The sequence below is a fragment of the Alternaria triticimaculans genome (assembly GCF_023758025.1).
Source record: "Alternaria triticimaculans strain BMP 0046 chromosome Unknown scaffold_9, whole genome shotgun sequence".
Taxonomy (NCBI): domain Eukaryota; kingdom Fungi; phylum Ascomycota; class Dothideomycetes; order Pleosporales; family Pleosporaceae; genus Alternaria; species Alternaria triticimaculans.
This window is the reverse complement of record NW_026055966.1, coordinates 876,695-901,724: the sequence shown is the minus strand read 5'-3', so window position 1 is coordinate 901,724 and position 25,030 is coordinate 876,695. Positions and strand designations below refer to the sequence as shown.

The window sequence follows — 25,030 nt, the reverse complement described above, 5'->3', positions numbered from 1 at the left end:
ACAATGAGCGATGCAAAATCTTACACGGGGAATGGGAGGACTAGTTCATGATTCATTAACGGAGACGACCGCGAGCAACACTGACTTGTGCTGAACTGCCACAAATTGTGCATCTCCATCTCCACTATTTTCATCCACGACCGTTTCATACCCGCTCAAAGGAATGCGGCTCACTTCCAAGCGGCCTCAAAACCCGCCTTGTGAGCGCCAAATGCAACGTCATTTGCAAGATCCATCGACCTCAGTCCCAGCCACCACTTTACTTGTGACTTAGGCCTTCTTGTCTGGCGCTTCATGAAGCTCGATGGCGTTGCTATCCTGGCCCATGACCTTGGCGGTGGTTGCAGCGAGCGCATCGGCATCGTCCTTTTCACTTTCAAACAAGAAAGTAAGCTCTTCCAGTGTTTTTCCGTACGTTTCCGGGAACAAGAAGTAGATGAACACAATCTCGCAACACAGCAAAGCGATGTACACGAAGAGGAACTTCCAGTCAAGGTCTTCCAGTCCGATGGGATTGGTGAAGGATCCAAGCATGACGGAGCAACGATTGAAGAGTTGAAACCATGAGAGACCCTTGGTTCGGACGTAGTAGGGGAAGATTTCGACCATGTAGACATATGTGAGGGCATTGTAGGCGATGTTGTAGGCGGGCTTGTAGAGAAAGATCATGACCAGAACCGCATAGCCTGTCTCTTTAGATCCAGTCTGGCGATTACGAGCCTGAGCAATGGTCCAAGCGGTATACACGCACAATAAGCAACTCGCACACAGCAGATACATCCTGCGACGTGGGTATCGGGGTGTGACAGTGGCCATGACAAGCGCCATGAGGAAGCCCCATGCTTCTGAGCCGACGTTGTAGCGCACCTGGGTATGACTATCTTCAATGCCGATCTTTTCCAGGATGGGCACAAGGTATTGGCTGATGAGGTTGTTGCCGCTGTACTGGACGAAGATGCCAAGGCCGGCGGCGACAAGGGCACGGTGTCGCATGCCTTTGGATTGGAAGAGCTCGGCCCAGCCACGTTGTCGCGATTCGTTCTCCAACTCCAGGGCTTTCCTGATCTCAGCAATCTCAAGGTGAGGTAGCTCAGCCGATGCATCGCCTTCCGCATGGTACTTGATCAATATCTCAAGAGCTTCTTCGCTCCGATCTTTCGAAACCAGCCATCGAGGGCTTTCCGGGACCGTGAAAGCAAAGATGATCTGGATAACAGAAGGGCCTGCTTGGAGGATGGAGGGGAGGCGCCAAGACCAGTCGCTCGGAATGAGTAGTGTGCGGACGACTACACATCGGAGCCAAGATCAGCATGCATTCATCTGCCTTTGATGGAGGGAACTTCTCACCGATACCCGCACCGAGAACGGAGCCTACTCCGAAGAATGCGTTGAAGAGACTGCCTAAGAACTGTCGCTCTTTAGGGTGGCCTAGTTCGCCGAGAAGAGCAGCGCCGGATATGATGGCATAAACGATACCGTGGCCCAGGAATATGCGACTGAAGATGAACATGGCGACTACACGTATGTTAGTTGTAAAAATCTCTGGATGCGACAAGAATGCTGAAGGTACTCACGGTTCTGCGACAAGCCCTGCATTACTGCTCCGATGATCATAATCGTGGACCCCAAGACGATACTCTTCCGCCTTCCAAGATGATCAGACACAATGGAAACGAACGGAATACTCGATATAGCGCCGAGGTTGTAGCAGGCGACAAGCAATCCGAGTTGGCCTCCTTTGGGATGATTGAAGTATTCTTGCCAGTAGTGGAGAGCTTGCACTGATGACGTATACTGGATCAGTGTTTCATCCCAAGCAGCGCCGTAGTAAAAACGACTTACTTCCATTCATCATCGAGCTATCAAATCCAGAAGTAGACTCAATGAAGAAGCAGAAAGGTACCAGCAATAGGTAGAGACGTCGGAGGTTTGGCTTGTTCCACCATCGTACCGTATCGGCGGCGACAAGGCGCTCGATAATACCGTCGCCAGGGCCTGCAACTGCTGGTGCCATGATTTTTCCGGTTGAGATAGGTACTCAGTGTAGCGTCAGGTTGGCACATCCTCAACTTACATACTCGAAGCCAAGCACTTCACCGGTTCAAGAAACCGTCGAACCGACTGAGGGATGCTGGATCTGCCTCGCTTTCGTCTTGGCTTTGCGGGGTTTGTGCCCGGTGGTACGGTTGACGCATCCTTCATGATGAAGCATGACCGTTGATCAAAGGTAATACGAATGCCTGTCTTGCGACGATACAACGACCACCAAGTCTCATTGCTGCATACCTGGAAATATGAGGCTAATTCTCTCCGCCGTGCGGATAAATGCCGTGCTATGCTAGTCTGCCTTACTCAACACCGTCAGCTTCAATATCAAAATCGTGTACTCAGGTCCGTGAATGTGCATGCAGGGCTGGACTCAAATGACCCGATGCCCGACATGGACCTCAGCACTAGCCATGTATGGCGCGGTCCGTGGTGCAACAGGTAAGGTTGAATGCGGGGGAAAATCTCCTGCCCCTCCACAAGTTCTTTCGCACAGCATCGCCAACTTCTGGACTGATCTGGGCGACAAAGTGCGAAGGAGGCTGGATTGGCGGGCCAAAAATCCGGGCATTCTTCAGGGGGAAGACATTGTGCGGTAGCGCCGCAACGGCAATCGATTCGCAGGCGGGTCTCAGCAGGAGCTTACACCAATTCACGATGCGCATTCTACTCAGTAGCATTGCTCTTCCGTAATATATGTCGTTTCAAGCTCTGAAGTAGATGTTCAGTGCTGTCGCGTCGGAGAGATGACGTGAAGGGCTTGACGCGCCTGCCATTAGGGGCCGGCTCCCCTCGTGGCGCACAGATCACAAAGCCACACCTTCCGAGTAGCTCCAGCCTACTCAAACTTCAACACTTTCCATCGTCATCCCACTATGACTGAAGCGGTGCGCGAATTCGTCCAGCACTGTGGTAAATACACTGACATCGCGATCTGGAGGTTCAGTTGAATGCCATTGCATGCGAGAATTGCAGATCGAAGAAGTGCAAGTGCGATCGGAAGCTGTGGGTAACCCGCATGCCAGCTGCAGAACTTCATCTAACCAACACAGCCCATGCTGTTCTCAATGCCAGACATCATCGCTGCCATGCCACTATCAAGAGGGTGGTAAGCGAGGGCTTCCAGCCGCATACATCACTGCTCTTGAGAAGCGGCTGGCAGACACCGAGGCTGCACTCTCCGCAACACTCACTGTCGTCCAAAACCAAGACTTAATACAGTTGAGCGACGTTCGGCTCTCAGATCCATCATCGCACGCACCAAAGCGACAAGGTTCAAAAGCAGAAAAGCTTGAAGAATGGAAGCGCCTGCCTTTGCAGACGACCGAGCAGTTGACAGCTTGGCTACAAGCGCAGTGTCGCGAGACGGCAGCCCCGGAAGTATTTCCGTCGAGACACAGCAATTCCGTCCCTGATAGCGACGGAGCGCGCAAGACATCAGGGACAGCTGAAGGTCGACCGAATAGGGGTGCGCATGCTTCTCGTCAGATACCCGGCGATAAATCCCCACCGGTGTCAGTCCTGCAGCAACTGAAAGATTGCGAAATGCCTATAGCACCGAACATGCAGCGAGCTCCCACTGATCCAGCAAGATGGCACGAAAACTACTTCTAGAACTCGAGAGGAGTGTCTGGCAGATGCTGCTGCGCTGCCAGTCAGACTGAGTCAGGTAGGCCGCTTGTCCTCAGTCACACGAGTCAGCCACCAAAGATGCCGATCGTCGGCAGCCGCAGGACCAGCACACGCTCAAAAGGCGATGCTGGCCATTCATCACGCTATGGTCGGCACTAGACGTATGACACGATCGAGAGCCTGGAAAAATATTGCTATCGTAATACATTCTAAAGTTTGGAATACACTGGGAAACGCTCATGAGACACGCAGGCTCTTCTCCCGATGTCGTCGCACGATTGATCCTCTACTCGGATTTCAGAACACTATCAAGCACTCCGCACCTCTTTACCCAACTCCTCGCGCGCTTGCCGTAGATGTACATCGGAATCGTGCAAAGCGTGACAGCGACGGTGGTTCCACCGATGACATAAAACGCGTCCCTCACACCCTGTACCGCGATCCAGTCATTGGCGTAGAACGTCAGGCCGAATGCGAAAAGGTTCTTGACAAAGTTCATGATGGCAAAGGCTTCGGCGGCCTGCTCTCGATGGCAGTCGGAGACGTAGGTCACGACGGCGGTAGTTCCCAGCTGAACACCCAGGTTGATCAGACCCATGCAGACGATGACTGGGATGGGCCACGGATCGCGGTTGTGGAGTGATTGGCCCCAAGCGAAGAAGCCGGTTGCGGTGAAGATCAGGTAAGTTATCATAACTGGGAGACGGAACTCAGGTTCTAAGACATCGTCAGTTGCTTGTAATCACAGCTTGGGTCGTCTACACTCACCGAAAGTACCCTTGTTGCGTGTCGACATCCACTTCGCTACACCATCGATGATCGGACCGGCTACCAGCGTGGCCAACAACGACGCTACGAACGAGGACAGGTTCGTTGCGCCAACCGCGCTCACGGAGAAACTGTATGGTGGCGCGGAAAAGATCTGCGACAACGTAATGGAGATCAAGACAAGCCAGGATACGCAAATGGTGAAGAGCAAGGTCGCCCACATGACTACCGGGCTCATGATCACCACAAAAGGGCGTAGGAATGTGCGCCAGAAGGAGACATGATCCCAGTAACCAGACCATGGCATGAGAGTCTTGACGTAAGGGTATGGGGCCTCGGAAGAGACGGACGACTGGACCGCATAGTCTTCGACGCGCTCGGCGGACTTCTCCTTCTCAACCGCGTCGCTTTCCACATTCTTGGAGCTCGTGTCGATGTTGATGACGTCGTGGCGGTGGTAGGCGGACTCGGGCATGAAGAAGATGATAAGGATGAGCATGATGACAAAAGCACCGCCCATTGCGTGCAATGCAATGCGGTGAGAGCCGTATTGGATGACGGATCCAGCGATTGGACTCGCTAGGTTGATACCACCGAGGACACCAAGGTTGAAGATGGCCATTCGGAATCCGCGCTCATGAACGTGCCAGATGTCTCCGACGGATGCTGGGATGAGTGCTTCAAACGGTGCCATGCAAAGACCTTGGACCGCTCGGGCTGCCGCCAGAGAAGGAAAGCTGGTAGCTTCCGCAGCCCAGAAACAGGACACCGCCAGGCCAACTGTGGTTGCGAGGTAGATTGGTCGTCTCCCGAGTTTGACGGCTAAGGTGTTGCAGATGAGACTACCCACTGCGATGGCGACGATGCAGGATCCATTGCAACCCAGAGTGAACCTCTGTAATGGGACGTTGAATTGTTCTGCCAGGGGCACGAAAGCTGGTGTGAGCAGCGGACCGACAGCTACAATTGATGCGATTAGCTCAGTATGTCGTGTCTTGATATCGCGAGCCTACCTCCTACAGCGCCGCAACCGTATGCGATGACGACAGTGAACATCTCCTTCTTCCATCTTGGCCAATTGTAGGGGTCGTTCGGCGAATCAGAAGGCTGCGGCACCAGCACAATCTGCCCAGTAGGATCATGCTTCAGCAGCCCGCGATCAACATCGTTCGTGATCTCGAGATCAATGCGACCAAGCTCGCTTAACGGAGCTGTCCCAGGGACATGTTCGAGCTTGTAGTCTTGGAGTATACCCAGAGGCATGGTAACTCTATGTCCGCGGTGTGATTGGAATGGTAGCGCAAGGGAGCACACGTGGAAGGATAAACGATATGCAAAGACGCAATCTAGATCGCACAGCAGATGGATGGAAGAAGCGTGGAAGCAATCCTAAATTGTCGAAGATGCGACGGACACTATAATGTGGTGGTGGTGGGGGATGCCTTAATCCCACGGCAGTTGAGCTTGGGCGACTGCATACAGGGAATGATGATTCGGTGGTGTGCGGGGAAGGATGGGTAGGATGCGGGGGCTAGCTCCGGGTTGGTCGCTCAGGTATCCACTGCTTCATGTTGCAGACGGCTAGTGATGCCAGCATGCCTCGGGTTAATGCGACCGATGGAGATGCTGTCAATCGTCGCCTCTTTTGGGTGTGCGACCGCATAGGGGAAACAAGAGATCGGCAGAGGCTCTGCTTTAAACTTCACATAAGGTCCCAACAATGGCTTCGTGGCAGTGGTGGCTTCATGAGAGGTAACGTAGCCATGATCGACATGCGCGGATGTGGATGGGTGTTGCTGATCTCTGAACTTAACAATATGGCGGTTTCAAGCTATCGTGATGGCTCGCACATGGCGTTGTAGGCCTAAAGGACAATCGCATCGGCTACGAGTCAGGTTTTGCACCGGACAACGTCCGCTCCACCAGGTTGGAGCCAGCGGCTAACGTTGCCGCATCATCAGGCCCACCCCATCACGACCCTGGCTTCTACTGACTCTTACCGTAGGTGCTTTCTAGCTCAGCGCAGACCGCGTCAGTAACCTCCTTTGTCGACGCCTTGCCTCCCAGGTCGCGCGTGGCAATGCCTCGCTCCGTGATGGCTTCCACGCTTTCCATCAATCTCTTTGCCGCTTGCTCTTCGCCTAGCCATGCTAGCATCTCAGACGCTGTCCAAAAGGTTCCGACTGGGTTCGCGACACCCTTGCCGGTAATGTCGAAAGCCGAGCCATGAATCGGTTCGAACATGGACGGATGTTGGCGTGTGGGGTCCACTGGTAACACTTAGCATGGGCAACGAATGCAACCATGTGGAAATGAAGAATACGTACGGTTGCTGGTGGGCGCAATGCCAATGGAGCCTGCAAGTGCGGCTGCGAGATCGGAAAGAATATCCGCGTGCTGGACGAGTCAGTCAAAGCCGAGGTGAATACTCTGTACATTGAGTGTTACCCACCAAGTTTGTTGCAACTATCGTATCCAAAGATTTCGGATCAAGTACCATCCGGCACGTCATGGCGTCGACGAGCATCTTGTCGCACTTGACATCAGGAAAGTCTTTCGCAACTTCAGCAGCAATCTCATCCCACATAACCATGCCGTTGCGCTGCGCGTTACTCTTAGTAACGACTGTGATCTGTTTCCTCGGCCTGCTTTGAGCTGTTTCGAAGGCGAAGCGGATGAGTCTTTCCACACCATGACGGGTGAAGATCGAGACCTCCGTAGCAGTCTCCCACTTCTGGCCTCTATGCGATCGGCCTCCCTGTCCCGCGTATTCACCTTCGGAATTTTCTCGTACGATGACCCAGTCTAGGTCGCCATGCTCTGCGTTGCGTAAAGGCGATGACGTTCCCCGAAAGATCTTGGTGGGTCGCACGTTCGCATATTGCTGGAAGGTCTGGCAGATCGCGAGCCGCAAGCCCCAGAGAGAGATGTGGTCAGGTACATCTGTTAGGGGTTCAGCTCAAGGTCGTGTAAGAGTCAGTATCTCATACGTACCCGGGGCACCTACAGCACCGAAAAGGAGCGCATCATGCTTCTTGAGCTTCTCTAATCCTCCATCGGGGATATATTGGCCTGTTTTCTTGTAGGTCTCGGAACTCCAGTCGTAGTCTTCAAACTGCAGTCCGAATGTGCCGTCAAGTTGTGCCAGCTTCTTCAATACTTGTACGCCAGCATTGACAACTTCAGGGCCGATGCCATCGGCGCCCATAGTCGCAATAGAGTGCGTGCGCATGTTGGTGGCTGATGGAATGTTGGTTGGGACAGGGAGTAACGTCCAATGAGTAATCGTAACGGCGGTAAGCAATTGAGTTGATATCTCTTGAGTTCTATGCGCAGTATCTTTTAAGCCTCATAGTCCGGACTAAGAAATCCCATATTCACACTTCGTAGACGATGGGAGTGTTGCCGAGCTCGCCACTGGTGCGCTGGATAAGGGTAAGTGCGGGGGAACGCGGACAAACAAAGTCCGCCGCTTTCAAACCATGCCACCACACCCAGCACTTCGAATTTATCCTGGCGCTTGAAACTATGTGAAATCCCAATGCTGCTCTTGATCGAACCAGAAGGGGATGTCGAAGCCAGAGAAAGGGTCTAGGCCGTTGGAGTACTCTGTTGATGAAGCGTTGGCACCCTCCGTTCCAACGAATATGTTCCAGTAGCTGTTGTGCTCGAGAAAAGTAGCATTGTGGTTCAGGTCGCCCGTCGCACTGGAATCGAATGCTGCATTATATGGTGGATACTGCGCGTCATGATGAGGATCGATGTCATTCCTCCCTTGGCTTCCGACTTGATCTGGATGGTCGTTGCGGGTAGGTAGTGATTGCTCGTGCAGGCTTGAACGTATGTCCAATCCATCTTTCTGAGAAAGGGCTGCATCTCCAGCGAACTCTGAGTCGTATCGAGAAACCATATGAGCAGACTTCTGCAGCATTCGAGCCCGTAAGTCGCGAATGGCCGCCGAGCTTGCTTCAGGCCAAGCACTGCCGCGTAGCGTGAGGTGTTGAAGTATGTCAAGACTTTTATCTGCGAATCTTGGTTGTACATGTTAGTAGTGGTAATACAATTTCGAGATATTGATTACCTGATGACGATGCTGTGATCAATGCGGCCCTCGTGGGCGGCGTAGAACATGATGAATGTGCTGATCCACACAGCCCAGGTGCAGGAGGGCCAAAGGAGAGCCAATTGGTAATGATATATTTCAGACCCGTCTTTGCCCTGGATAGCGGTGTGCAAGGTAGTGATGATGCTACGCGCAGAACTGATGCACTGTTGTAAGGCGGCATTATAAGCGACATCTTTACTACCGGTAGCTAAGACGGGACGATACAGCGAGATAATCAACTCGTGTCTAAGTAGTGTCAACACTACAGTCGCGTAAGGAGAAGCGCCACATCGGCTATCCGGGTCGATGTAGTCCTCAACATCGTTCCACCATTGGCCAAGCTTAGCTATGATTGATGTCGCTCGGTCAGGATCATGCTGGACGTAGTGTAGCGACTTGTTGCGCAATTCGATGATTTCGCCACGCAGCCTGGCTTGTTGGGCAACCAGGTGCAGCAGGTGGAGTTCACGACCTACAGGTTGTGAGATATGGCACAAAAGAGACATTACCTAACTTACGAGGCTCGACGCGCGTCTGCAGATGGTGTTCCGCGAGGGGAAAGCAGACGTCGATATCGTCGTCAGGTAGGCCGAGTGGGAGGCCCATGGATTGGGCAAGAAGCCGATCAACAGCATAAAGTGACCAGAAGACGCGTTGCCGAAGCTCTTTTGTGCTTGATGTGAAGGTCGAAAACCTGGCTGGGCAACGATGAAGCCCTAGCTGCACAGCCATCCGCATAATCAGCCCTCCAAGACGGGAAGCGGCGTTCAAGCGAAGCATAGAGACTAGGAAGAGCTGCACACTGAGTGCGGCTTGTAGCGTGAGTATTGTCGTGGGACGAGAAAGTATCGTCCGGAGACTATCTACAGCAGCATCATACGATGGAAAGACGATACAGGCAGGATGTCGAGTACTCGGTAGCCCTGGCGATTGTCGATGGTCTGCAAGCGAGATGGACATGATCGAACGCACTATCACCAGCTGTAGGTCTTCCGAAGCACCATGATCGGGAAAGCCATTTCTTGCACAGCAATCGAAGTACTCTAGGACGGTTGTGGCGTGTACGAAGGGGTAGAACGGGTGCCAATTGGCAAAATAGCTCCCAGAAAAAGCGACCAGGTCGCGAAACGTTATGTGAGAGGTCTGCCCGTGAGAGATCTCAGCTTCTCGCCATAAGCATCCGGAGGAATTCGGTTGCACTAGAGAGAGATGGTCGTCCTCGCCTGGCACGATGTCGCTGCCGGGCGTTTCGCCGTCTGTAGGCACTGCAGAGCGTCGGATCGCACCATAGACTGACCTAATGAAGAAGATGCCGCTGGCACTGCCCACGAAACCCGTGAACTTGTCACCAGGGACGCTTCGCATCAAGCCCACCTCCCGAGCAGGTTGTTCTGATGTTCGCCGTCGCTTTGCAGGCGGCTGTTCGTCCACGAAATCCTCGGATGGCGCGTCTCCATCTTGACCACGTTCCATAACCGCGATCACGCTCGGTGATGTCAGAAAGCGATATAGTGCTATATCCGATGGTTGTTGCTGCTGACCTAATGAGGTTGGTGAAAGCGCTGGATCTGTAACATCGAGACGGAATGACGGAGGGAATCAGGCGCGCGAGCTGTCTAATACTGCGTATTTAATCACCTGTGAAGCGCATTCGGCGACACGCAAAGCGATGAAAATGCCATCGGTGGGCGGAAACGACGCGAGAGTGCAGTGGCAGCGGCATCGACGGCGACCGTGCAAACCTCGGCGAGCTCCGCAGCTGACTTCCAAGGTTGGCGTGCCTGACGCGTGCGCGCCCTCACCCGTTCCATCGCAACATCATCCATGGCACTACCCAAATAATGTCATCGGCAACCCTTGATGCCGCTATCGGGCGTCAGCTACCCACCAGGGTCAGCAAGGCGTGTGAGAGGTGTCGTCGCAACAAGAGCCGAGTCAGTCACGCCCTCCCACCGCCTGTCACGGGCGCCGTCGACTGAGTATCCAAGTGCGACACATCGCGCCCTTGCGCGCTCTGCATTCGAGCAAACGTCGAATGTATTGTAAGCAATGTCGAAGTTCCACGCGTACCGAAGAGGAGACGCACCCAAGGCCCCTCGCGCGAAGCTTCACATGAGCAACCACAGGCACCAGTCCAGCATCATGACGACACGCATCAAGCGACAGACCCGGAAAACAACAGTCGCGATGAAAGCAGACGCGCCAGTATCGCGGAAGGTGAAGCCAACTCAGCAATGGATATTGCACACCAGATCTACCGACTGGGAAGTCAGCCAACATTGAGCCGGACGACATCAGCTATACCGGGCGGCAATGTCTATGGCAGAGCCCCAACATCTCGCTTAGATCGTACTCAGAGACGCCCTATAGCGGCTATTCTCGGTCATTCTCTGCCGCCAATCGACATGATGCGGGCACTCTTGGAAGAGTACTTCGACTCGGTGCATTGGTTTAGCTTGGTCATCTATGAGCCAAGATTCCGGCCAAAACTCGACTCTATCAAGGATGGCCTTGCCTATCCGTCGCAGAAGTCATTCCTCCTCCTCTTGTCTACAGTTGTGGGAATGGGAGCATGGTACAAGTCTCACAAGAAGGACGTGGATCCGGACTTCCCAGATGAGGATTGGCACGCCTGGTCGCAGTCCCTCGTTCAAGGTGCGGGTTCCCAATTGGCTGAACTGATGGACCAGAGTACCATTTCGTCTGTTCAGACGTGCATCTTGCTCGGCTCCTACTATGTCTACCATGGGAAGCCTAATCTATCCTTTGCGTTACTAGGCGCAACCATTCGAACCGCACAAGCCATCGGCCTCCACCGCCAGCCGCTACGAGGCGACCCTCACTACGTCGAAGAGAGGAAAAGAGTCTGGTGGACTATCTACACATGGGACCGGTAATGCGCCCCTCCCTGAAGATACGAAGGACCTCAATACAGAGTCTGAGCCTCCTCGTATACTGTAGCATCGTTAGCTGACTTGTCCAGCTTCGCTTCCATTACGTACGGACGACCCATCGGCATCAACGAGAAGGACTGCAATACACACCACCCGATCGACGTATGCGAGTCGCCCTACTTCAGAGGGACGAACCCCCCAGAAGCCGACTTAACAATATGTTACTCGTCCTACCAACGAGAGCTCAACAAACTCTACCTTATCGCGTCACCCATCATCGAGACTATCTTCGGGATGCGGGCGGTGGGACCCAACGAACGGCCGAGCGGACCACAATACACAGATCAGATCACAGACGTGACGGAGAAGCTTTGGGCGTGGCGTCGACATCTGCCGCCTCATCTTCTACTCGACATGGCCTCCGACTGCAGTATGGATCAATCACGCACCGCACGGGTGCACCAGCTGCAAGCGTTGTCCCTCCAGCTTACATTTGACAACCTCCTCATCATCTTCAATCGCCCGTTAATCGCAAAACAAGTGGACCACCTCATCAGGACGCAACCGGAAAGCGGGCATGGTAACGCACTATCTCCAGCAAGCCTTACCAACACCGAATCCCCATTTCATGCGGTTCATGAGTCCAGCCCGCTCAACAGAAGCCATATGTCGAGCACGGAGCAATGGTGGGACGCCGCGTTGAGAACATCGAAGGTGACTGAACTACCGCGGCTTTCTCAGCTAGCCACTGATAGCCACCTGGTAGCTTTCTTGGCTATCAATCTGTTCAACTCCGCCATCGTCATGGCGGTTTTGGCGCTGTCTGACCCACTCTCGGACAGAGCACAGGAAGTGAAAAGGACCATCACACGCATATTTCGCTTGCAAGAGCTACTCGGCAAAAGGACACAGCTCTCGATGCAGAGTAATGCGGTGCTCAAAGACGTCATCCAGATGCTACTGCGCAGAGAAGCGGATGCTATCTTTGGCGAGAGCGATGTGACAAGATCGCACACCGGGACGGCGCAGATGTCTGTTGAAGATACCCTTCGTCTGCCGACGCAACTGCCATCGAGTGGACACAACAGACAGCAACAGAGTACAGTAGACAGTATGCAGCGCGTTCACGAGAGCATGGCGTCAGTGCAGAGAGGTAAGACTGATGCATTCCCGAAGCTGCGTACCAATCTAACCACATACTCTTCACAGTGTTTCCCGCCGCCCTCGACAACGTCTCCCGCGACGACACAGCTTATATCCCGCAATGGGGCACGAACGACGGTGGCATGAATCACCTGCCTAGCGAACACAATGATTGGACAAATGCTAGCGCCGGAGACTTCAACCTCGAAGGCGAGCTGGACTGGATCAGCGATGAAAATGGTGTTGATGTTACTGGCAACGGCCTATACTGGTTCTGGGATTCCGTCTGGAACGAGCCACAATTCTAGCTGTCGCATCATAAACATCCTTTGGGGGGCACGCGTCTCGATTCGAGCTATTTCATTATTGCGATATGTGTTCAGCGCATCACAGACTAGAGCCTCGGGAGATCAGACACACGCCTGTGCTGCTCGGTGCGACCCTCTGCGAACGCCCTATCGATGCCCGGTCCATATATGAGCGACTTGATGCCGACTCTATCCGCAACATTCTGAAAAGCCTGTTCCGCATCTGAGAAGGCGAACTCATGAGTAATAAGACTATCTAGTTGAACACGGTTGGATTCTAGTAGCTGGATGGCAAGCTTGTAGTCTCCTGGTCCGTATCGAAAGCTTCCTTTGAGCGTAGCTTCTTTGTCGCAAATCTGGCCGATTGGAAATGCGATCTTGGGAGAGCCCAGCCCAGCTTGAACGAAGACTCCACCGCGTTTCAATGCAGCTACACCACAGTTGATGCATGGCTCTGCTCCTGTTGCATCGATCACAACATCAAACCCTGCATCCAGCCCAGCCTTCTCCAAAACTTTCTGAGCATTCGTTTCTGGAAACCCAGCTTCCATCATGTATACGCCATCGGCACCGAATTCTGTCGCAAAGCTCAGCCTGGCGGCCACTGCGTCAATAACCACGACTTTCGCAGCGCCGAAAGCCTGTGCCACAGTGCAACACAGCAAGCCTATGGGCCCGGCACCGAATACCGCCACAGACCTGCCCTGAAGACTTCCGGCGAGTCCGCAACAATGCACAGCTATGCTTAGCGGCTCCACGAGGGCACCTTCACGGAAGGATATGTGTGACGGCAGCTTGTAGCAGCACTCTTCGGGTAGGCAGTAGAAGGTCGATAATGTGCCATTGTAGGGAGGGGTAGCAGCGAACTGCATCGATTCGCATAGGTTATATCGGCCGCTTCGACATGTCTCGCAGATGTTGCATCCTACGCCAGGTTCCAGTGCGACGCGGTCACCCACCGACAACCCTGTGACGGCTGATCCACAAGCATCGACGATACCAGCAGATTCATGGCCGAGAGTGATCGGGTTCTCGACCACATATCTTCCGATTTGCCCATGTTGCCAGTAATGTACCTAGATCGCCGTCAACGTTGATGAACACACTACAGACCACAGCGGGCGATACGTACGTCAGAACCACAAAGACCGGTAGCCACAATCCTCACGCGAATGTGCCTGGGAGTTGGAAGACTTGGAACTGGACCATGCTCGTATGAGAATACCCTGGATGGGCTCAGGACGAAGGACGTGTTGATCGGTGCTTTGCATTGGTCCTCTGACAGCGTCAAAGACCCGGAGGAGTTCTTCGCTTCGCGAACATCAGCTGGAGAAAACATTACTGCGAAACACAATGTACGGCAATGATTAGAGTTGGTGTGTCCATCTTGATGCTCTGACTATATTACCGGCCAGGCATTCTTGCCCGAGTGCGAGAGCGAGAGCAGCACGGTTCCGGCGGCTCATGCAGGCTGCTGACCTTCCGATGCGCACGAGTCGGAGCCGCCAGCCCGGAGTTCTCTGCCCCAGCACCGGTTCCGCGGCTTTTGAGAAGAGCGCTTCTGATTGGCTGGCAAAGCATCCCTTAGCGCTACAGCGTTGATCAACTTCTCGAGAAACACACTAGCATATGCCGACCAAATTTCGTCGCTGCAGGGCCAACGTTAGGACCGGAACCGTAACATGACCTGACTACATACGATGATGCCGAATGCGCTCCACTACGAAAATCTGGGGACGATAAAGCCGTCAGGCTTCCCCAGATTTCTCCATCATCCCACCGCATCTCCTCTGTGTGATCCATAACACGCACTACTTCTCTGCTCTTATTTTACTCTACACTGGTTGAGAATATGGCTGCCCGCAGTAACTCAGTCGCCAGTCAGAGCGCCAACATCCAGCAGCGTGCCTCGCAAATAGCTGGACAGGTCGCTGCTGAACAAGGATGGCTTGAAAGCAAGCTGAAGCCGAAGAAGATCACGGCCAGGTACCCTATCAAGGGCAAGACATTGTTGTTCGCAACATGTGGCTTTGGCAGTCTCGGTGATGCCTTGTTTGGTTACAACTCAGGTGTGTTCGGGTAATTGCATGTTGATCAACAATACTGATTCCGCTAGGTATCATGTCTGGCCTACTGGTTAACCCAGTATTCGTCAGGCGTTTCTTCAGCGAGTACGGTGGCGCAGATGGTAGCACAGCAGCCGTGAATCCATCCATCACAGGAATCTCCGTTGCTTGCCTACAAGCCTCTGCCGCTGTCGGTGCTCTCATCGCCGGACGTCTCGGAGACATGATCGGTCGCAAGCGCACTGTCCGTCTCGGTGGTCTCATCTACTTCCTTTCAGCTTTCATCCAGATCTTCGCTCCAGGCTTCGCAACTTTCGTCGTCGGACGTACGATCCAGGGCTTCGGAGTCGGCTTCCTATCCATGACAGTTCCTATCATCCAAACCGAGATTGCAGCACCCCATGCTCGAGGCCTCATGGTCGGCATCGAGTATACTTGCCTGATTGCAGGGTACATGTTATCTTGCTGGGTCGACTACGGCTTCCACTTTATGCTTCCGGACGCGCTATCTTGGCAAGGCCCCTTCATCATCCAGATCATCCTCTCGTTCATCTTGGTGGTCATGTCATTCTTCCTGCCGGAAACTCCAAGATGGCTGGCCAACAACGGCTTCATGCAAGAAAGCCTTCAAACAGTCGCAGACCTGCACTCGAGCGGCGATACCGACGCACCGCATGTGCAAAAGGTCTTCCTCGAGATCCAAGAGGCCGTCGTTTACGAAGCTGAGCTCGGCAAAGCTGGTTGGATGGAAATGTTCACCCGCTACCGCAAGCGCACAATCGTCGGCGTTACAGTGCAGATGTTCGCCCAGCTCAACGGCATAAACATCATATCCTTCTACCTCCCCTCCACCCTCTCCAGCGCCGGCTTCTCAGACGAGAAATCCCTTCTCTACACCGCCGCGAACGCACTCCCTTACACCGCAGCCACTGTCGCAACCTGGTGGCTAGCCGATCGTTGGGGACGCAAGCCTCTCCTCATCCTCGGCGGTGTGCTGATGGCAGCCCTTCTCGGCATCGTCTGTGCCTTCACAGAAGCCTCCATGCCTATCATGACACGCGCAAACGGACAATTCGCTTTCATCATGCTGTACAACATCGTCTACGGTTTCACCTGGGGTCCAATGCCATGGTTGTTACCTGCGGAGATCTTCCCGCTCCGCAGCCGCAGTAAGGGCATGGCGCTTGCGACGACGTCAAACTGGGTCTTCAACTTCATCATCGGCATGGTTTCGCCGGACGCTTTTGCGGGAATCGGTGGGTACTTTTACCTTGTCATCGCAGGGTTCTGTCTCTTCTCCGCGGGCCTGGCGCACTTCTACTATGTTGAGACGGCGAATCATTCGCTTGAGGAGATTGCGATTGCATTCGGAGATAGGGCTTTTGCTGATGGGGATGGTGAGGTTATGGAAAGTGTCAAGGCTCATGATGAGAAGATGCATAATGATAAGGTATGAGGGGCTGTGGGTTTCGATCAAATATATAGTTCAAGCCAGTTTGGCGATGTATTTCTCTAAGCTCAACCCGAGATTCACAACAAACTGCCACTGCGTATTACCGCGAAAGAACCTCGACCAAATGTTCAACACGGCCAGACCAAGCGCGAAGGGCTCGCTGGGTACAGTCAAGAAACCATCAGTCTCTTCAGCATCCTCAAAGTCAATCACCGCGTACGCTTCTTTGATGATACATCTCACCCAGTGAAGAATGCGATGCTCAGATCGCGACAACGACTCCTCGCGGAACGGCCTCGGAATAGAGCACAGCCATTTACCGAGGAAGATTGCGCACTCGAAGCTCGATATGGCATGCTGAACGCTCCAAAAGAACGCTTGGCTGCGCGCGACCCTGTCGATACCTAGTCGGACGGGTATACTGAGTGCATGGGTTGAATACAGCAGAGCTGACAGTATATTGTCATTGCGTTCGATGTCTGGAAGGTTTGCTAGGCCGTTGGCTATGACGTCGGTGTCGCGCGATTCCAGATGGCGGTATGGTCCTATGTCGAGGGAGAGCCGCACGTAAGCCACCACCAAAAGAGCGCTTGAAGTGAAAGGGATAGGCCCGCTCTCGTTGTTGGGGTCGAGCATTGATTCTGGGGTCTGTTGCCAGAGAGACGTCCATGCGCGGAGTGCGCGGCCAATGACTTGTAGCTCTGCGGCTGAGATTGTTGCAGGTGATGTGGCGGGGAAGGAGAGTTCCCTGACTACATGAATCCGCTGAAGCAGTGCATGGAGAAGGATGTAGTTGCCGATTGGGCTCGGAATTGGATGGACTAGTTCTGAAGAATGTCAATTCACGTTCGATAGCTCTTCCGATAGTAGCTCACCTTCATTTGTCGTTCCTTGCAAAAGTATCGACAACGCTTGCTGAAATGGCATGTGATCCTCGCGTCCGTCGCGTTGTAGTGCAGCCCACTGTGCGGCACTACTAGCCTGCCAATCCGGTGTACAGCAAGGGAGTCGCAGATGAAGTTCGCTGCTCCAAAGCAGGGGATGGATGTTGTATGCAATACTATGCACGTTGATGTAACAAAAGGCCACGAGCTTTGTACGTCTGGATGACTCGCGCTGTACCCAATTATCCCACATTGCTGCTCTAGAGGTCGATATATTCCTGGGCGGCTCCTCTTCTTTGAGACCTATATCTCGAAGTGACTGCACTAGAAGGCCTCGAAGTGCGAACGCTTGCTGAAGTAGGTCTTTCCTTTCCCACGTCGCAAACCCTACCAGGATCAGGAGGGTTTTCGCCATGTCCAAAGGCGACCACGGTCCTGTGCGTCTGCTAATGAAATGCGCTTCTGGCGAGCATATGTTCGTAGAAGCGATGAAGGAAAGAGTTTGTGGCCCGAAATGCGACTCTTCTTGTCGTAGGCGTTCGAAGACAATGGCTTTCGAGACACGAAAGAGACGTTCGGAGCTTCTTCGCTCGAAGCAGTACTGCGCTCCAGCAGCGCACATGGCCAGTGTCAACTCCAAAGGTGAACATGACGGTTTGTAAGTTGGCGCATGTATGAACGGGAAGTGCGAATGAAAGCCACCAAAGAACGCGGTAATATACCTAGTAAGGGTATGTCGGGAAGGGATCTGGAAGTCGGCGATGGGAGGAGCGAAGCTCTCAAGAAGCGACACCAGGAAGTTGCGATGCTCATCCGTTACGTTGTACGTTCCGTTTCTCGTTCTCTTTTCGCCATCCTGTGTGTTGGATCGCAAATGGACCTCATCGTCAGCTGGAGCTGATGGTAGCCATGTGCTGAAAGGCGTGCCGATGTCCTCTGCACCTGGGGAGGAAGGCTGATTTTCTGGTTCTCGGGAGTGCCGCCGAGATTCCTGACGAGGTTCTCCTAGTCGCATCCAGTCAAAGTCGTACTCAGGCGTCCATTGAGCGGATAGTCCAACACCATCGATGAAGTTTACAAAGTCACGGAAATCTTCAAACCCTTCGTCGCGATATGGCGGCGCCGGCTGGAGTTCTTGATAGGTGGGCGGAGGATGTTGCAAATCAAGCTGGCTTGCGTGGACCTGCGGGACGAGATGCGCTTCGACGGCCCCAGCGCTGGGGACGTTCAAAGCCGGTGCGTCTATTGTCGTCGCTGTTTCAGTCGACGTTGTCGACTCTGCATCAGGATTGCCAGCATGGTGCGTGATGCGCCAATGTCTAGTAAGCAAGTCACGTCGTGTAAACGCTTGTCCGCATCGACACGAGTACGGCTTCTCTCTAGTATCTGTGCTGACATCAGTTCTGACGACGCCCTCATCGTGGAGTCACTTAGAGGAAGGCACGAACGTGTACGAGTATGGCGAATCAGATGCTCTGCTCGCTTGAAGCTTCTGGAGCAATGGGTACAAACGTGAGCGAGTCCGTGCATGTGGTGTGAGAATTGTTGGAGTTGGAGGTGAATTGGAGCGAGGTGGGTCTTGGTCTTTACTTCAAGGTTTTGCCCTCGGCCAATTATGTCTGCGGGGTAAATAGCGCCGTGGTTAGCGCAAGGCGTATCTTCGGAGTAGGTGGAACGCTTACTCCAAGATAGCGGAACTCGACGGGATGGCCGCCGAACGTATCGCCGGTAGAACGTCGTGTCGGTAAGCTATCCCTTAACCAATCTTGAGTGCATTCATGCGTGCATCAAATCAATCAGTGGGCGCGTATCTCGGTAGATCACGCTTTCACCGCCACATGATAGCAGTATGGCATCGCTTGCAAGATTGCTCCCAGGTGTAGCCGTCATCACAGGCGCTGGAGGAACTGGTAGGTGGCTATCTTATGCGACGTTGAATTGCCATGCTCATGATGATCAGGCATTGGTGCGGCCGTAGCGAAGGGGTTCGCCCGTTCAGGCTGTTCGCGAATCGCCATCACCGACATCAACCCGAAGACGCTCGACCAGACCAGGGACGCTATCCTGCGCATTAATCCTTCCGCTCAGGTCTTCCAGCGAGCTGGCGACATCGCGGATGAGACGTTCGTCAACTCATTCAACGATGAGACCTTTTCCAAGTTCAAGAGGCTTGACTATGGGGTCAACTGTGCTGGTGTGCTCGGAGGCGATGTCATCAAAGCTGTAGAGATGACGACCGAACATTTTGATCGACTCAATGCTATCAACTATAAGGGGTCATGGCTTAGTTGCCGTGCGCAGCTGAGGAACATGTTGAAGCAGCAGCCTCTTGATCAGCATCCCAAGCAGAGAGGCTCTATTGTCAATATCGCTAGTCAGCTCGGCATTGTAGCGAGGCCCGGTGCTGGTACGTTGACCGTTTCGTAAAATGCGAAATATCTGCTAATGAGTATTGTACAGCGGCATACTGCGCTTCAAAGGGTGCTATCATCAATATGACACGCGCAAACGCTATCGATTACTCCGATGATGGCATACGCGTGAACTGTGTTTGTCCTGGCGTTATCGAGACACCCATGACTACGACGTCGCCAGCTATGGTGGAAGCTTTGAAGCCTGCTATTGAGATAGCGCCTATGAAGAGAATGGGCACGCCAGAGGAAGTCGCTGACGCAGTGCTGTTCTTGTGTTCAGCACAATCATCGTTTATCCAAGGGCATGCACTGGTTGTTGATGGCGGCTACACGATAAATTGATCAGAAAGATGTCGCAGTGACGAAGCATTTGCTTGAAATAGCGAAGCCAATTTTCGGATATTTGTAATAACGACATATTCTACAGCTTCGTGGCATGCTTCGACTCTTGGTCTTGGCGCACACCTATTTGTTTCCAGTCGTTTGCCGACTCCCAGGCAAAAGCCGCATCTAGTATTTTTTGTTCCTGCCAAAGGCCACTGACCAACTGCATACCAACAGGCAAGCTGACCTCAGAATCAACACCCGAAGACGCAAAGCCTACGGGAAGTGACATGGCCGGATGCCCCGTTACATCGAAAATAGCGGTGTTGATGGTGATGCCCATACTTGGCTTCAGCGCGTCTATCGGCGCATCCTCCCCGCGCTTCCAGTCTATGTTGGGCGGTGCTACAAAAGGCGTTGTCGGCATAATGATAAGGTCATACTCCTGAAACAGCTTCTCATACGCGTCGCGGAGCTGTTGGGCCACATTCATGGTTTTCGCGTAAAGGCCCGGGTAATTCTGCATCAGCGAGAGGCCGTTGATCATAGTATTCTTCGTAGATGGAAAGAGCTTTTGGAATGTTTCGTTCGTCCATGGTTGTCGCGCCGCTTCGTAGGCTGTTGAGAATAGTCCTCTCCGACCGTGCGCGTAGCCCAACATGCTGAAGGTACCTGCGATTCGCTGTTGGATGGTCCAAATAGCTGGCCCTTCTAGGTGAAGGGGTAATGAGACCTCTTCGACGGTAGCACCTAGTTCTTCAAAGGACTGAACGGCTTTTCTCACGGTTGATTTGACGTCTTGGTTTACGAGACGGTGCTCGAAGCCTTCTTTAAGAACGCCAATCTTCAATCCTGCGACCGAGCTTTGAAGACGTTCTGCGTATTGCTCAGACCCATGGGTTGGTGCACCAAGTGTACGGTCATCATAGTCATCCCTTCCGCCGATTGCGTCAAGACACAAAGCAACGTCGCGAACTGATCTTGCTATGGGCCCAGCGTGATCACTGACAGCGTCGCCACTGGATATACCAGTGTAGGGAACAAGTCCATGCGTTGGTTTTAGTCCAACACCTAGTGTAGATCGTCAGCTTCGCACTACATCATGATGTAATACGCAACAGTAATTGTGTACTTACACCCACAGAATGACGATGGGACACGAATACTTCCGCCTTGATCGGCACCAATCGCGATATCTACCAAACCGCCACCGACTACTGCACAGCCACCAGACGTACTGCCACCAGCGGAGTACCCTCTCGCATACGGGTTGTGAACGGTACCTTGCGCCGAAGTGAATGACGATGTGGAGTTGCAGAAGTTTTCGCATATGGTCGTTCCCACGATGTCAGCACCAGCATCTAATGTGCGGGTAACTACTGTGGCGTCGGAATCGGGTGTCCATGCAAGGATGGCGTCTGTTCCGAAGAACTGCGGTACTCCAGCCACTGCAATGTTGTCTTTGAGACACACAGTCTTTCCTTGAAGGAGGTGTCCTCTTGAGTTGCCACGTATTTGGAACTTATGGGCCCAAGCATTGCCGAAATCTTGCTCTTCTGCTGATGGTCGGTGAATTCGTCCTCGCGGATATCTTTCGGTATCGGTAGGTGCTGTATAGTCGGGAAGTTGGAGTACGTGTTCTGCCACATCGTGGACCGCCGCTAGCAATTGGTGGTAGTCCCGAGACTCGTGTGCTGGTATGCCATTACTGATGCCAATGCTTTGTAGTACTGATTCTGCGTCCCCAACCCGTACAAGATCCTCACTGTAATACCGTCAATATGCGCACACTCCATTTGAACAGTAAAGTATTTGGTACTGACCTTAGAGGCGAGTCGAAAAAGACAGACATGATGGTTACGTAGGTGCGGCTGTGTGAGTTGGATACTACGATAGCTAAAGTCAATATAAGAATTTGCTGAACGGTATACTCTGCCGCAAGACTTTGACCATATTCAGGTAGATGGGATGTCCTTACGTACCGTTTGACCAATGGTGAGCAAGTGGGTCGACGGTCCCACAAAACAAACTAAGAGATCACGCCTGAGGCTCTCCAAATGACCCCAACTCGTGGCGAACTCGATTCGATAACGTACCAGAAAGTACCCAGAACCTCGCGTTTTTGAGGGTCTGCATTGCTAAGTTTCATAATGTCAGACCAAAGTCCAAAAGACACGTAAAAGACACGTAAGATTCCAAGTCTGCTCGTAAAAACAAGCTCATTCCCGGCCGAACGGAGGCTTATCCTTTCATCTTGATTACTAGTCGGCCTTTCATAGATGCATGCTGGTATCTTTCTATGAGGCTGGGTATCTCCGTAAAGCTCAAAACGGTCAAATGAGACGAGATGCCGTGCTTGGCTACGACCTTGAGCATGGACTCAACTTCGTCCGCACTAGCGACATAGCTGCCTTTTATGGTGAGCTCATGGAATACCATAGCTTCCGAGTCGAACTTCCAACTGTCTTTTGGTAAGCCGAGCGGAACCATAACACCGCCGTTGCCCAGTTGCTGAAGACACCACGCGTTGGCTGGTATCGAATCTGTGCATACTATGATGCCCGCGAGACCTTCGCCTGAAGTAAACTCTAGTATCTTCTCTTCGGCGTTCTTAGCGCTTGAGTCCATGACTAGATCAGGTCTCAAGTGGTCGGGCAAGTCGAGCGCAAGCCGACGGCCTTGTTCACGGTTGTCCATGGCTATCGTCCGGTAACCAAGGGCTTTGGCAAATTGTATTCCAAGCTGCCCAAGCCCTCCAATACCTACTATGGCTACGGCATCGCCTGGTTGAACCTGGGGACTAAGCTTTCGCAATGCGCCCCATACTGTCGCCTTTCATGCTATTAGCAACGATGTCTCGCAAACGATCTTGACAAAAGGTGGACCTACGCCAGCGCACATCAAAGGCGCTCCCTGTTCGAAGGAAACTCCGTCGGGAAGATGCACAGTGGTGTTTGGATCGGCCAGCATGTAGTCTGCGAATGCGCCGTCGTGTTTGAAGCCAGCTACAATCCTGTTCTGACAGAAGCGAGGATCAGGACGTTTCGCTCGTCTTCCATGCTGTCGACATCCTGCGCATTGTCCACAAGCATTCTTGTAGTTGAGAACACCAACGCGATCTCCAACCTTCCATGAGCCTTGCACTTTCGCGCCAATCCGTACAATCTTTCCAGCCGGCTCGTGCGATGGTATCATGGGAAGGGTCGCAGGAAACTGGCCATTCCAGACCTGGAGATCTGAATGACAGAAGCCAGCTGCGTAAACTTCGACGAGAAGATCATTGTATCCGCATTGAGGCACAGCCCGCTCACACAACTGATATGGTTTCTCATACTGACGGGGTTTGTTAGATAAGATTCGATGTGTTTCGTGACGTCATCATACCTCTACTATCTGTGCAGCGCGCATCTTATCAGACATGTTCGTAATTGACCATGGATGTACTCAAAGGTGCGCGCCGCGTTATTACACTCAACACCCTGGTTATCGTCATCGTAACTTCATGCGAACGCGTCTTGGAGAGCGTAGGACCGTTTTCGGATGTTGTTGGAGACAAGATTTGGAGGTGGTTGGGGTCGACGATAAGGCCAAGCGAGGGGCAGCTGCGGAGGCAGGGGCAGCTGGCAGCTGGCGCATCCCATGACGAAATAGACAAGCGCGCCGTCGGTCCAGCATCATTCCATCCCACTTACCCCGCCATAGCTCTCAGGTTCGGCATCATGGCATTAAGAGGAAGTAGTCCCGTGTGGGTAGTTTGGTCTGACTGTTCCCACACGAATCCGTCCGACTGATAGCTCTTCGTTTGATCCAATTGACAACCTCATCAACTCATCATCTCCCATACAATACAGCTATCATGGGCAAGAAGCGCGTTCTCATCTCGTACGGTGTTGATGTAGATGCGGTATGTGGATGGCTTGGGTCGTATGGTGGAGAAGACAGCACCAGCGACATATCGCGTGGTCTATTCGCTGGCACGGTTGGTACGCAGCGCCTCTTGAAGATGTTCAAGAAGTACGACATCAAGACTACATGGTTCATTCCAGGCCATAGTCTGGAGACATTTCCGGAAGACATGGCAGCAGTACGCGATGCAGGACATGAAATAGGCCTCCACGGTTACAGTCACGAGAACCCCTCCGATATGAGCATGGAACAGCAACACCACGTGCTAGACAAAACATATCGCATGTTGACTGAGTTTGCTGGCAAGCCTCCCCGAGGAAGCGTTGCGCCATGGTAATATTCCAAAAACCACCGCTGGAGACAGTGCGCTGACTATCTCGGTAGGTGGGAAACAAGCCGCGAAGGTGCCGAACTGCTGCTCTCATACGGCATTGAGTACGATCACAGCATGAGCCACCACGACTGTCAACCCTACTATTTGAGGACCGGAGATACCTGGACCAAGATCGATTATAAGAAGAAAGCCAAGGACTGGATGAAGCCGCTCGTTGCAGGCCATCAGACTGGCCTAGTCGAAATCCCAGCAAACTGGTATCTTGACGTAAGTACGACTTACTACGCCCTGATATATCGCTCACACTGAATGTTAGGACTTGCCACCTCATATGTTCATCAAGGCTTCGAAGAACAGCCATGGCTTCGTGAATGCGCGAGATACCGAGGACCTCTGGAGGGACCATTTCGACTACTTCTACCGCGAATACGACGAGTTCATCTTTGTAAGTATCCCGAACTGCTTGAAGGACTCGTCTAATACTCCTGCAGCCCATCACAATCCACCCTGATGTATCTGGACGACCACACCTGCTCCTGATGCATGAGAGGTTGATCGAGCACTTCAAGAAGCATGAAGGCGTTGAGTTTGTGACGATGGAGGAGATGGCGGATGAGTTCAGGAAGAAGAACCCGCCGCCCGAGGGAGCGCTCATGCCATCTGAAGCGGGACTCAAGTTGAAGGAGTCCCCGATTAACTAAACAATTTGATGTCATTTTTTATTTTCCGACTTTGCTTTTTCCGCAGATCGTA

At 52.9% G+C, this 25,030-nt stretch overlaps 11 protein-coding genes across 11 annotated transcripts; 4 read left to right on the top strand and 7 right to left on the bottom strand.

The window, feature by feature from the left end:
• Positions 1-270: 270 nt before the first annotated feature.
• Positions 271-2,014, bottom strand: J4E78_006735 (uncharacterized protein; the record flags this gene model as incomplete). The annotated part of the gene is made up of 4 exons (XM_049367345.1): positions 271-1,286; positions 1,348-1,515; positions 1,575-1,781; positions 1,843-2,014. The coding sequence occupies 4 exons, from the start codon at positions 2,012-2,014 to the stop codon at positions 271-273; spliced, it is 1,563 nt and encodes a 520-aa protein (XP_049221092.1).
• A 1,950-nt stretch (positions 2,015-3,964) lies between these two features.
• Positions 3,965-5,709, bottom strand: J4E78_006734 (uncharacterized protein; the record flags this gene model as incomplete). The annotated part of the gene is made up of 3 exons (XM_049367344.1): positions 3,965-4,395; positions 4,447-5,406; positions 5,460-5,709. 3 exons carry the CDS (start codon positions 5,707-5,709, stop codon positions 3,965-3,967), a joined length of 1,641 nt encoding a protein of 546 aa, XP_049221091.1.
• A 723-nt stretch (positions 5,710-6,432) lies between these two features.
• On the bottom strand, positions 6,433-7,678 carry J4E78_006733 (uncharacterized protein; the record flags this gene model as incomplete). The annotated part of the gene is made up of 4 exons (XM_049367343.1): positions 6,433-6,716; positions 6,774-6,843; positions 6,899-7,389; positions 7,441-7,678. The coding sequence occupies 4 exons, from the start codon at positions 7,676-7,678 to the stop codon at positions 6,433-6,435; spliced, it is 1,083 nt and encodes a 360-aa protein (XP_049221090.1).
• A 294-nt stretch (positions 7,679-7,972) lies between these two features.
• On the bottom strand, positions 7,973-8,301 carry J4E78_006732 (uncharacterized protein; the record flags this gene model as incomplete). The annotated part of the gene is made up of 2 exons (XM_049367342.1): positions 7,973-8,166; positions 8,187-8,301. The coding sequence occupies 2 exons, from the start codon at positions 8,299-8,301 to the stop codon at positions 7,973-7,975; spliced, it is 309 nt and encodes a 102-aa protein (XP_049221089.1).
• Positions 8,302-10,392: 2,091 nt separating this feature from the next.
• On the top strand, positions 10,393-12,896 carry J4E78_006731 (uncharacterized protein; the record flags this gene model as incomplete). Its single annotated transcript, XM_049367341.1, has 4 exons — positions 10,393-10,485; positions 10,540-11,444; positions 11,535-12,598; positions 12,655-12,896. 4 exons carry the CDS (start codon positions 10,393-10,395, stop codon positions 12,894-12,896), a joined length of 2,304 nt encoding a protein of 767 aa, XP_049221088.1.
• An 86-nt stretch (positions 12,897-12,982) lies between these two features.
• Positions 12,983-13,768, bottom strand: J4E78_006730 (uncharacterized protein; the record flags this gene model as incomplete). The annotated part of the gene is made up of 1 exon (XM_049367340.1): positions 12,983-13,768. The coding sequence occupies one exon, from the start codon at positions 13,766-13,768 to the stop codon at positions 12,983-12,985; it is 786 nt and encodes a 261-aa protein (XP_049221087.1).
• A 980-nt stretch (positions 13,769-14,748) lies between these two features.
• On the top strand, positions 14,749-16,418 carry J4E78_006729 (uncharacterized protein; the record flags this gene model as incomplete). The annotated part of the gene is made up of 2 exons (XM_049367339.1): positions 14,749-14,965; positions 15,013-16,418. The coding sequence occupies 2 exons, from the start codon at positions 14,749-14,751 to the stop codon at positions 16,416-16,418; spliced, it is 1,623 nt and encodes a 540-aa protein (XP_049221086.1).
• A 2,730-nt stretch (positions 16,419-19,148) lies between these two features.
• On the top strand, positions 19,149-20,055 carry J4E78_006728 (uncharacterized protein; the record flags this gene model as incomplete). The annotated part of the gene is made up of 3 exons (XM_049367338.1): positions 19,149-19,209; positions 19,260-19,706; positions 19,760-20,055. The coding sequence occupies 3 exons, from the start codon at positions 19,149-19,151 to the stop codon at positions 20,053-20,055; spliced, it is 804 nt and encodes a 267-aa protein (XP_049221085.1).
• A 79-nt stretch (positions 20,056-20,134) lies between these two features.
• Positions 20,135-21,889, bottom strand: J4E78_006727 (uncharacterized protein; the record flags this gene model as incomplete). Its single annotated transcript, XM_049367337.1, has 3 exons — positions 20,135-21,108; positions 21,174-21,802; positions 21,861-21,889. The coding sequence occupies 3 exons, from the start codon at positions 21,887-21,889 to the stop codon at positions 20,135-20,137; spliced, it is 1,632 nt and encodes a 543-aa protein (XP_049221084.1).
• A 389-nt stretch (positions 21,890-22,278) lies between these two features.
• Positions 22,279-23,457, bottom strand: J4E78_006726 (uncharacterized protein; the record flags this gene model as incomplete). The annotated part of the gene is made up of 3 exons (XM_049367336.1): positions 22,279-22,869; positions 22,927-23,370; positions 23,422-23,457. 3 exons carry the CDS (start codon positions 23,455-23,457, stop codon positions 22,279-22,281), a joined length of 1,071 nt encoding a protein of 356 aa, XP_049221083.1.
• Positions 23,458-23,893: 436 nt separating this feature from the next.
• Positions 23,894-24,978, top strand: J4E78_006725 (uncharacterized protein; the record flags this gene model as incomplete). Its single annotated transcript, XM_049367335.1, has 4 exons — positions 23,894-24,276; positions 24,328-24,544; positions 24,594-24,722; positions 24,769-24,978. The coding sequence occupies 4 exons, from the start codon at positions 23,894-23,896 to the stop codon at positions 24,976-24,978; spliced, it is 939 nt and encodes a 312-aa protein (XP_049221082.1).
• Between the last annotated feature and the right edge of the window lie 52 nt (positions 24,979-25,030).